Source organism: Myotis yumanensis, unplaced genomic scaffold, assembly GCF_028538775.1.
Source record: "Myotis yumanensis isolate MYYU_CA2020_CCGP unplaced genomic scaffold, mMyoYum1.0.hap1 SCAF_9, whole genome shotgun sequence".
In the NCBI taxonomy this organism is placed as follows: domain Eukaryota; kingdom Metazoa; phylum Chordata; class Mammalia; order Chiroptera; family Vespertilionidae; genus Myotis; species Myotis yumanensis.
The window spans coordinates 22615098-22627827 of NW_027223760.1; the positions used below are offsets into that span (position 1 = coordinate 22615098).

General features: G+C 43.5%; 1 protein-coding gene across 1 annotated transcript in view; it reads right to left on the reverse strand.

The window, feature by feature from the left end:
* Positions 1-10237, reverse strand: part of TNPO3 (transportin 3) — a 100067-nt gene extending 89830 nt beyond the window's left edge. The window contains exon 1 of the mRNA XM_070423870.1: positions 9764-10237. Coding sequence (XP_070279971.1) covers positions 9764-9883 — 120 coding nt within the window. The 5' untranslated portion in view covers positions 9884-10237. The remainder of the gene's footprint in view (positions 1-9763) is intronic.
* Between the last annotated feature and the right edge of the window lie 2493 nt (positions 10238-12730).

A 12730-nucleotide genomic window follows, 5' to 3' on the forward strand; every position in this document is an offset into this window, starting at 1 on the left:
ATACCTGGGTTTTAGGTTCAATCCCCAGCCTCAGTCCAGGCACGTGCAGGAGGCAACCAATCAATGTGGTTCTCTCACATCGGTATTTCTTCTCTCTCTCCCCACCCTTCTACTCTCTCTAAAAATCAATGGAAAAAATATCCTCAGGTGAGGATTAACAACAACAACAACAAAAAAAGGTTCTGCATACCAAACATTACAAAATTATCCCATTTAGCAGGACTGTGAACTTCCAATTGAGAAATAAAACTTTTCTCTGGGTTTCACCTGTAACAACAGTGAAAAACTCCCTGGTAATATTTCAGTACCAGAGTACAAGCTACAGAAAAACAGGAGAGGTAATCTGAGCAATCTCAACTTCCTATGAATTAAATGTTTTTAAGTTCAACAGAGCTTAAAATTCTATAAAATCTGGAAAACAGTATGACAGTTCCTCAAAAACAAACAAACATAGAATTACCATATGATCCAGCAATTCCCCTTCTGGATATATCGTCAAAAGAACTGAAAGCAGGGGCTTCAACATATTTCTATGAACCCATGTTCATAGGAGCATTATTCAAAACTAGTGGCCCGGTGCACGAAATTCATGCATTCAGAAAGGGGGGGGGGGGGGACCCTCCAGCCTGGCCTGTGCCCTGTCACAGTGCGGGAGCCCCATTATCCATTGCCCCAAAGAGGTAGGCCTCCATCAGCCTCACATCCCTGGGTCCTGCGCCAGGGGCGGGGACACAAGCCTCACGTCCCTGGGGCTGGTGCCAGGGACACGAGCCTCATGTCCCTGCGCCCAGGGGCGGAGACGTGAGCCTCATGCAAGTCCCCACCCACCCACGCCTGCTGTGCAAGCAGCTTCCTGCTTATCGGTCGTTACCTGTGAGGGTGTCATGACCATTTGCATATTAGCCTTTTATTATAAAGACTAGAGGCCCAGTGCATGAAATTCGTGTGGGGGGGGGGAGGGGGGTGTCCCTCAGCCTGGCCTGCACCCTCTCCAATCCAGGACCCTTCGGGAGATGTCCAACTGCTTCTCGCAATCCGGGACCGCTGGCTCCTAACTGCTCGCCTGCCTGCCTGCCTGATCGCCCCTAACTGCTCCCCTACCAGCCTGATTGCCCCTAACCGCCCCTGCCTCGCCCCACACCCGGGACCCTGGATTCCCTCCTCCGGCCGGTCGCAGGCACCCAGGACCCGGGCTGGCCGCAGCCGCAGGGGACCATGGGCGGGTGGCTTCACCCGGGCCGCAGCCTGGCTGGTCCCCATTCCTCTCTCGTGAGCTCATTTGTGCCTGGCTGGTCCCCATTCCTCTCTTCCCAGTGTTGAGTGTCTGAGCCGTTATGGCGTGAGGGCATGACAACCATTTACATATTAGCTCTTTATTATATAGGATAGCCAAAAGTGGAAGCAACCCAAGTGTTCATTGACAGATAAACAAAATGTGGTACATACATTACTATTCAGCCTTAAAAGGGGATAAAATTCTGACACATGATAAACATGGATGAACCCTGATAGTATACTAAGTGAACTAAGTTAATCACAAAAGGACAAATAATGTATGATTCCACTTATATGAGGTAACTAGTCAAATTCATAAAGACAGAAAACAAAGGTGGTTGCTAGGGGCTGGACATGGAGAGAAATGGGGAGTTAGCTGTGTTTAAAGGGTACAGAGTTTCAGTTTTACAAGATGAAAGAAGTTCTGGAGATGGGTGGTAGTGATGGCTGTACAACAAGGTAAATGTATTTAAAGACACTGAACTGTACACCACTTAAAATGGTTTAAAATAATAAATTTCATGTTATATATATTTTACTGAAATGTTGTTTGTTTGGGTTTTTTACTGAAATTTTTAAAAAGAATGAATCCCCACACATGCTACAATGTGGATGAACCTTGATAACATTATGCTCAGTGAAATAAGCCTTCGAGGGATGTCCGACTGCCTCTCGCAATACAGGACCACTGGCTCCCCTGCTGGCCTGATCACCCCTAACCGCCTCTGCCTCGCCTCACACCCGGGACCCAGGATTCCCTCCTCCGGCCGGTCGCAGGCACCCAGGACCCGGGCTGGCCGCAGCCGCACGGAACTGTGGGCGGGTGGCTTTGCACAGGCTGCAGCTGCAGGCACCCAGGACCGTGGGGCGGGCAGCTTATCCCTCTCCCAGGCCGCAGGAGGGACAAGTATTATATGATTGATTCTACTTATATAAGGTACCTGGAATAGTCAAATTCAGAGACAAAAAAAGTAAAGTGATGATTGTCAGGAGCTGAAGAGAGGAAGAAATGAAGAGTTATTGTTTAATAGGTAGAGTTTTAGTTAAGGGATATAAAAAACTTCTACAGATGGATGATGGTGGTGGTTGCACAACAATCATGAACGTACTTAATGCCACTAAACTGTACACCTAAAAATGGTTAAAATGGTAAGTTTTGTTATGAATATTTTACCACAATACAAAATCCCTTGGTGCCTGCCCCGCCTCCCCAGGTCACGCACACGGCAGGGCCGATCGGGGGTTGGGGTGCCGACCCGGGTTGGGACGCACACAGGACGCCCGGGCGGGCCGGCCAATCGCTGCTGCACCGCCCAGCCACCCCGGGTCGGGCCGCACACAAACGCCCGCCGCCCTGGGTCGCAGATAGCAGGCCCGGATGGTGGCAGGGCAGGCGGGATGGCGCTGTCCCACCCTGTCTGCGGTATGCAAGTTAGCCGCCATCTTTGTTGGCGGTTAATTTGCATATTGCACTGGCTAGCCTATGGGAGGCGTAGCGAAGGTACGGTCAATTACCATGTTAGTCTATTATTAGATAGGATAGCAAATCTATTGTCACTAGGTCATTAGAACTATACTAATTGACTCTAAGGTTAGTAAAGTGTAGGGTAGAGGAAAGAAAGGATAATAGTTCTGCAAAATATATATTCCTCAAAGTGGTTTTTAAACAAACCTGGCAAAATCTGCTCTTTATCCACTTAAAATTCAAACTAAAACAGACTTTTGGTTTAAAATGTCACTTAATGACTATTTCAAGAAAACTTATTGAGCCAAAAAGTTCCTTTCTGCCACACCGGGCATGGCTCAGTAGTTGAGCATCAACCTATGAACCAGGAGGTCAAGGTTTGATTCCTGCTCAGGGCATATGCCTGGGTTACAGGCTCCATCTCCAGTGTGGGTTGTGCAGGAGACAGCCAACCAATGATTCGCTCACATCATTGATGTTTCTCTCTCTCTCTCCCTCTCCCTTCCTCTCTCTGAAATCAATAAAAACATTTTTTTTTTTAAAAAGTTCCTTTCTGTACCCAAGTCTTTCAAAGTATAAAAAGGGGGCAATATAAAACTTACAAAGGTTGTGTTTTGCTTTTTAAAGAAAGGAGGGAAAGACTAAAAACATCAACACAGGAGGCTGAATAAATATTGTTTATTTACAATTATCCAGGGATTTGGCAGGGAGTAGCAGCAAAAATAAATGAAATCATAGGTAAAGAAATCACCCTTTGGAGGTGCCTACAAGCTGCTAGTTATTCAATAAATGGGGTGGGCAAAAGTAGGTTTACAGTTGAGTATGCAAAACAGAGTTTACTCCTGTGTTATAATCATAACCTGCATGTCTTTTTCGATACAAACAACTGTAAACCTACATTCGCCCACTCCATATTTTTAAGAACCTGTCAGGCATCTTAATCCTTCCTTCCTTCCTTTCTTTTTTTTAAAATGTTTTTATTGATTTTAGAGAGAAGAGGGGATAGGGATAGAGAGATAGAAACATCAATAATGAGAGAGAATCATTGATTGGTTGCCTCCTGCACACCCCCTAATGGGGATTGAGCCCACAACCCAGACATGTGCCCTGATAGGAATCAAACCATGACCTCCTGGTTCATAGGTCGATGCTCAACCACTGAACCACACCGGCCAGGCAATGGTTTCTTTCTTAATAACCATGGTTTATAACTTCAACTATGGATATCAGATTATATAAACAAATAAAAGGATCCTACAGTTGCCCTCATGGGGTAGCTCAGTTGGTTAGAATATAGCCCTCATCCATCAAGGTTTCGGGTTTGATCCCCAGTCAGAGCACATACAAAAATCAATCAAAGGATGCATAAATAAGTGAAACAAATCGATCTTTCTGTCACTCCCTTCCACTTTCTAAAAATCAATCAATTAGCCCTAGCCGGTTTGGCTCAGTGGATAGAGCATCGGCCTGCAGACAAAAGGGTCCCTGGTTCAATTCCGGTCAAGGGCACGTACCTTGGTTGCAGGCTCCTCCCCAGCCCCGGGCCCTAGTTGGGGCTCGTGGAGGAGGCAACCAACCGATGTGTTTCTCTCACATCAATGTTTCTCTCTATCTTTCCCTCTCTCACTAAAAATCAATGGAAAAATATCCCCAGATGAGGATTAACATACATACATACATAAATAAATAAATAAAATCCTTTAATAAAAAAACCCTACAGTCTACCAGGTGAAACAAAATAAACAAATGCAATTTGTTCAGTGTGGGCAGAAATGACTTTCAGTTGAAAAGAATCAGTTAATACCTAAAGAAGAGAGTGGAATTTAGTTAGGCTGGGCTTTGAAAAGTTGGATTAGTTTCTTCATTTGAAGAAAGCATTGGGAAAGAATAGTAAAAGCACAGAGTTAAGTAAGAAAGAATAAAAGAGATCACAATATTGGCAAAGGTGGCATCCTCCCACCCCAAAACCATTTGCTTACTATGAGAGATACTACAGCTATTTGAATGCTGTTGGGAAGGATCCTGTAAAGAAAGAGGGGATCTGAAATGCAAGTGAGACACAGGATAACCAAAAGATCAAGGTTCCCGCCCTAGCCAGTTTGGCTCAGTGGATAGAGTGTCAGCCTGCAGACTTAAAGGTTCTGGATTCAATTCCAGTCAAAGGCACATACCTTGGTTGCAGGTTCCCCAGCACCAGCCCTGGTCAGGGTGCGTGCAGGAGGCAACCAGTTGAGGTGTCACTCTCACATCAATGTTTCTCTCTGTCTCTCCCCTTCCCTCCCACTCTCTCTGAAAATCAAGGGAAAAATATCCCCAGGTGAGAATTAACAAAAAATAAAATAAAATAAAAATCAATGGGAAAAATATCCTTGGGTGAGGATTAACCAAAAAAAAAAATATCTGCCCTAACCAGTTTGGCTCAGTGGATAGAGCGTCGGCCTGCGGACTGAAGGGTCCCAGGTTTGATTCCGGTCAAGGGCATGTACCTTAGTTGCAGGCACATCCCCAGTGGGGGGTGTGCAGGAGGCAGCTGATCAGTGTTTCCCATTGATGTTTCCAACTCTCTATCCCTTTCCCTTCCTCTCTGTAAAAAATCAATAAAATATATTAAAAATATATATATATCAAGGTTCCTGAGAATTCAGAAAATGAGATGCAGAGCACCTATATCAGATAGGAGAAGGAAGAAGCAGTTAAAAATACTCACGCTGAAATGTTACCAAATCAGAGGTGAACGGTTGATGGTATATTTAAGAAAGTGGCCAGGCCGAGGTGGCTCAGTGGTTGAGCATCGACCCATGAATCAAGAGGTCACCAGTTAGATTCTGGTCAGGGTATCTGCCTGGGTTGCAGGCTGCATCCCTAGTAGGGGGTGTATAGGAAGCAGCCAATCGATGTTTCTCTCTCAGTGATGTTTCTGTCTCTCTATCCCTCTCCCTTCCTCTTTCTCTAAAAATCAATAAAAACATATTAAGAAAAAGAAAAAAGAAAGTGACTAGAATGATAGACTCTGGAATCCAAACTGGATAAAGTAAAGAAAAGACTGAATAAAGAAAAAGGAGGGGGCTGGTCAATGGAATAAACTAATGCAGAGAATTCTGTTTAACATGACTGAACACATGAATTTGCCCCCAGGTCTCTTTCAAAAATCCATTAAAGCCCTGGCTGGTTTGGCTCAGTGGATAGAGTACCAGCCTGTGGACTGAAGGGTCATGGGTTTGATTCCGGTCAAGGGCACATGCCCGGGTTGCAGGCTCGATCCCCAATAGGGGGCGTGCAGAAGGCAGCCGATCAATGATTCTCATCATTGGTGTTTCTATCTCTCTCTCCCTCTCCCTTCCTCTCTGAAACCAATAAAAATATATATGTATTTTAAAAATCCATTAAACTCAGAGTAAAGAGTTAAAAACAAAAAAAGGGCAGGTTAAGGGGGTGGGGAAAACCCACCAGAATAAAGAGAATGGAAACATGATTGATATTAATAAAACTGTTGAAACTAGAAAGCTAATGGATGAGTGTTAACTGTCTTAGGAGGTCTGAGAAAGCTGGAATAAGTCTAGGAGCAGGGAGGGAGGATGGGATGAGAATGCCACCAAGGGACAAACTAATTCATAAGCAAAATCCCAAATTAGGCTCAGAAATTAGAAGTACCATGTATAGCAGAAATACAGGTAGAACAGGAAACAAAGGAACAAGTGGGTTCATTCCTAGATTTTCCTCCTGACTGTGAGCAGCCTACTATTCTCCCAACATCACAAAAGACTCAAGATTTACTTTGGGAAGACTGAAGTAGTGGGACTCTGGACTCTTGGACTACAGGCTCACATAAAGGACAGGACTATCATACTGAAAATGGGTGATTAAATTACAGCCAAATACTTAGTGGTGAATCCATCCCCTAGCTCATTCTCCCAGCTGCCACCAGCAGCCTAGTTTATAATCCCCAGGCAGACCAGAGGACTTCTCTCAGGGTAAAAGTGACTCAAGAGAAAGACAATGAGAGAGAAAGGGTGAAGGTTTCCTTCTCAACTGCCCATCAAATGAGGGAGTAATCCAAGAAAAGACCATCGGATCCAAAACTTAGTCCATCCAAAACACGAAAGAAGTGAAAGGAATACCTTAGGACAGTGTTAAATAGAGATCCCAGGACAATAATTATGCAACATACAAGAGAGCAACCAGGCCAGATTTGATCAAGTTTGTCAAACTTCATGACGAAGTTTGTAATGAATTACTACAGATATTTAGAAAAGGAAGCAAATGTGAAGGGAAAAAAAAAAAAGGCAATGTTTACCATGAGAAGAAAAAAGATGCACAAAATGGGAAATATTACCATGGTATATATCAGTGATGGCGAACCTTTTGATCTCGGCGTGTCAGCATTTTGAAAAACCCTAACTTAACTCTGGTGCCGTGTCACATATAGAAATTTTTTGATATTTGCAACCATAGTAAAACAAAGACTTATATTGTTGATATTTATTTTATATATTTAAATGCCATTTAACAAAGAAAAATCAACCCAAAAAATGAGTTCGTGTGTCACCTCTGACACGCGTGTCACAGGTTCGCCATCACTGGTATATATGCTACATGGTTTAATACACAATGTGTATTAATTTAACAAAAACTGTAATATAATTATGTTAGAGAGAATGAATGAAAGGAAGTAGAGGGAGCCTAAACCCTCATCTTTCATAGGAGAAAGTCTATACATAACTGCTTTTTCATCCTAGGCAGTTTTCTTATAAAATTTCCATCTACGACTTTTTTAAAAGGTTTTTAAAGTTTAGTTTTGAATTTTTTAAGTTATAAAAAATAAAACTTTAACTTTTATAAAAATTAAAATTATATAAGACTTCAAAAAATAAAAACTACTATATGAGGTTACTTGAGATTCTTGAGCCAACAAAATGTCTGAGTTAGTGATTTGGGGACCTGGTGACTTTTTAATAATGACAACAGCCAGGCTGTGAGTGTGACCAGGTGGTTGAGAAAGAGAGGTAAAGGAATGAAGAGGCCCAAGTGTTAGCTGAACTGTCAATCCAGATGCTGAAGCTGCCTAAAAATGGTATGTAGCTGAGCTAGGTATTTCCCAAGTCCACGCTTCCACACTTTCTATCATTTTTTCTATCCTAATATACACCCTATCAACAGGTTTCCATGTCCCCTAGCTTCTGGTTAGGTTTTCCCAGTAGGGAATTCTAGGGGGAGGTTAGGAGAATAAGGTCAAGACATTTATTTCTCCAGCTTCCTCCCTGCAAAGTCACCTCATGTTGGCTGTGTCCCTTCAACCAAAAACTACCACTCATCTCAAGGTAGCCAACTCCATACTCTTCTTGAGAATTCAAGGACCCACTCTCTCTCCTATCCCTTCCAGATGTTAACAATTTGGCTACAGGTTATGACACTACCTCTTTAGGTGCCACATCTTTATAAAGTACCTTTACAAAATAAACCCTCCCCAAATTATCCTATTTCAAGTGTGCCAACTGTTCCTGTTTGGACCCTGTGTGATGAGGTCATGGGGATGACAATGATGATAATGATGTAAGGTTGTAACAGAGAGTAGTGTAAAGTAATAAAAGTCACTACCATTTAAATAATGATTACTATTTTGAGCTCTAGGTTCCAAGAACTTTTCTAAGATCTTCGTAATTATTAACTCATTTAATCATCACAAGCATCCTATGTGGCAAGCAGAGTTTTTTATCTGTTTCATTTCCATATACCAAAGCCTAGCACAGTTGCTGGTACCTGGTATGCACTCAAACATGGATTTAAAATACACACAACAATAAGCAGGCTTAGTTGGGAAGAGGTGACTTTTGGCATGGCATAGCATTCCTCCTATTTACTTTGAAAACTGTATGATAACCAAGGACTTGTCAGTCCCCAGATCACAAAAACTAACTAAACACTAAATAAGACCACATGTGAATGATTTTATTGTGTAACCTACAGTGAGACTTATTTCTTTATCTTCCCATGAGGATATCCAGCACGTGGACTCCCAATTGGTTTTTTAAGTGTAATATTAAAATTATAAATTTTTAAATAATATTCACTTGCAGCCTAGGGTCTGGTTTAAAAGAGCAGAGTACCTTTAAGTACTAATTATTAGTTTTAAAAAAAAGAAAGAAAAGAGGGGGCAAATTTTTAAATATAACGCAAAATTAAAAATGGTAAAGTCAGCAAGATGAAGTATACACACACACACACATAAATAAAGCACAGCAAAGGTGAATATGAAAATTAGATAAGGAAACATAAGACATGTGACTAAGAAATACAACAGGTTGCAATTACACGGAATAATCAAGGCAGCTACGATACCCATATCTTATAAAGAACGGAAAAGGCAAGGTTGGGGAACCAACATGCAGCAAACAAGAACTGCAGCAGAGATTTTCCTGAAATCAGCGTGGATGTTTGTTATCTCTAAATTACCTTGCACTCCAAAACACAGGCAAAATTCACATGCACAAGAATCTAGAAATCTGAGAAGTTTCGAGAATAATGAACTCAACCTAGACTCTAGGTCCTAGAGTGAAACATCCGCAAGAACAGTGAGGTGTAAGCAACGACTGGGAAGGAACTGCCAGACGCAAGACTTGGACACCGAGGGGAGACGGATCAAAACATCCTTGAGTGGAGGATGGAGAACGCCTAGAGCTGGATCTGGTTGAAGGAAGACAAAACGGAGAAGCGGGGCCATGGAAGAAGCAAGTAGCGTGGGTGAAACTTAAAAGAGGACCGACCACATGGTTGCCACAGTCAAGTGCAGGACCTATTCATCAGTTTCTGTGGGGCGGGGAAAGGGCCGGAGCGCGCCGGGCCCGGCGGCTCCCAGTTTCCAAAAAGCCGCGCAGCTCGCGGCAGCCTCGCAGCCCCACCCCGCGGGAGCAGCTCCTCCCCGAGGAGGATCTCACGAGGCCCACAGCGGGTTCGGGCTCCGGCTCCAGCCTAGTTCCCACCCCGCCCTGGCCCCGCGGGGCAGAACGGCCTCTCCGGGCCCCTCACCGAACGCTGCAGCTCCCCAAGCCAAAACGAGGCACGCTCCTTTCCGCTGGGATCCGGGTCGTGGTAAAGCGCCTGCACTGCCTGGTACACGAGCTGCAGGGTCGGCTTGGCTCCTTCCATGGTGGTGGCGGCGGTGGCAGCAGTGACGGCTCTCGCTCTTCTCCACGGCTCCTCCGGTTGCTCCGCCTTCGCCCTTCCTTACTGTGTCGGCCACAGCCGCTCCCCGACTGGCGCCATCTCTTCTTTGGCCGTTACCAGGGCAGAGGGGTTCCCGGTGGAAGTTGCCCCTCGGAAACAGAGGTGAGGTCGTATTCAGGTTCCTGGCCTTTTTTCCGATCCTCCCATTAGATTGCTCGCTTCGGAGTCCTGACGCCGGTGCTCGCCTCTTCACCCAGGATTGGCCCTCAGAAGTCCGTCCCAACACCACACGGACCACGCAGTGTATCCCAACCGCGTTAACCCGGACCGGAAGCGGCAATCCGGATACCTTTGGCACACTTCCGCCTGGTGCAGTGCAAAAGGCCTCCTTCCCCGCACTCCTTTTCAAATCTCCCCGCCCTCTCCCGGAAGTGGCCCTGCAGGGCCAGGAGCCGGAAAGAAAGTGCTCGCTGGCGGTTCCCTCGGTTCCTGGCGTCACACTGGAGCCTTAGGACTGACTTGTGTCCCCTACCGGAGCCGCTCTCCTCTTCTTGGCAATGAATCGAGGTGTTTCCTCTGCCTTCCGACTTCTCCATCCCTCTCCAGATAATCCTTTCCTGCCCAAGTGGCCAAAACACGTCAGTGCAACCATGGGAGGCGTGCCCACTGTACTGGAAATCCAATGACTTAAAACAGGTTTTCTATGCTGACTGGTGGAGGAGACAGTCACGTCAATAACTGTTGAACAAACCTGAAATATATGCCACAATGAAATAAATCCAAAAGGCCTATAGTCCCTGTTCAGACCCCTTTTCCACTACGTTCTTACACCCAAAAGGGTATTTCTTTCTATTGCTCATTCTGAACTCGAGTATTTGCATACCTTTAAGGTTATTCCCACATTGAACTGTATTTATGTGTATGCCTTTCTTCCATATCAAAAACCAATGGTCTAACAATGCTCAATTCACAAAATAAAATGAAAATATTGAAATCTACTGCAGAAGAAATCTGGGACAAAAGGTAGTAGTATGTTAAAGGATTTCCCAATATTGTTCTATTCCTTGCAATAATAAATGCCACTATTTGTTGGATGCTTACAACGTGTAAAGCACTTTAGTTACAAGATCCCAATTATTCCTTTAGCACTGTACCAATTAAATCCCCATTTTAAGGAATAAGATGGAAGTAATGTAATTTGCCCAAGGTTACACAGTTCTTAAATGAAAGTCAACGTTTGACTTTAAATCAATCTCTATCATTCTGTGATTTAGTTTGTTTCTGAATGGTTACTCTCAAGAGATTGTCACTGCCAACATCACAGTGAAAAGTGTTATTGCACAGAGTTGATATAATTCTGGAAAAGAAAAGAAACTTGATATTTTGGTTACCTAATTCATCTATTCATTAAAAAGAGATTTAGTAGGACCACCTTGGTCTCTGCCCTCATGGAGTTTATAGTCTAATTGCAAAGAAAGATAAGCAATTCAATACAGTTTAAAAGTTCTATGAATATCCACAAGCAAAAGAATGATGTTATACTTACCTTGTACCATATACAAAAAATAAACAAACCCTAGAACCTAAATGTAAATGCTAAAACTATAAAACTCTTAGAAGAAAACAGGAATATATCTTCATGACCTTGAATTAGGCGATGTTTTTCTTAGATATGACACCAAAAGCACAATAATAAAAGAAAAAATAGATAAATTGTACTTAAAAACTAAAAACTTTGGTGTGTCAAAGAACACTTGAGAAAGTGAAATTGCAACCCAAAAAAATGAGAGAAAATATTTGCAAATCATATATCTGATAGATAAGGGATTAGTATCCAGAATATATAAAGAACGCTTACAATTTAACAATGAAAAGATGATTCAGTTTTTTAAAAATCCTCACCTAAGGATATTTTTTTCATTTATTTTTAGAGAGAGTGGAAGGGAGAAGAAGAGACACAGAGAGAAACATCGATGTGTTGACTAGTTGCCTTCCACACACTCCCAGATCAGGGCCAGGGATTGAGCCTGCAACCAAGGTATGTGTCCTTGGCCAGAATCAAACCTGGGACCCTTCAGTCTGCAGGCAGATGCTCTATCCACTGAGCAAAATCAGCTAGGGCAATAATTCAATTTTTTAAATAGACAAAGGGCTTGAATAGATATTTCTCCAAAGAATATATACAAATATACATGAAAAGATGCTCATCATCATCAATCATCAGGGAAATACAAATCAAACCATAATGAGATACCATTTCACACTCACTAGAATGACTAACGTAAGAAAGACAAGTGTTGGCAAGGATGTGGAAAAAATGGAACCCTCACACACTGCTAGTAGTATTGCAAATTGGTGCAACCACTTTGGAAAACAGTCTGGCAATTTCTCAAACGTTTAAACATTGCCTGGCCGGTGAGGCTTACTTGTTGAGCATTAACCCGTGAACCAGGAGGTCACGGTTCCCTTCTCAGTCAGGGCACATGCCCAGATTTTGGGCTGGATCCCCTTCTGGAGTGCAGGAGGCAGCCAATCAATGATTCTCTCTCATCATTGGTGTATCTATTTTGCCGGGGTCCAACCCCAGCAGGTCCAGGGGTCCCCAAAGTTGTGGACGGAGTCGGTGAAGAAGGAATGACATGGAAACTGGGTTCAGTTCATCAGCATAGCGAGGTTCTCCCTCCAGGATCTCCAACCAAGTTCTGTAGCCAGGTTCTGTCCAGGATCTTTTGCCATGTTCTCCGGCTAGGTTCTGGTTAGGATCTGATGAGGATCTGATGTTTATTGTCTTGTTACATCCATATTTATACCAGCCAATTTTAATCCTCT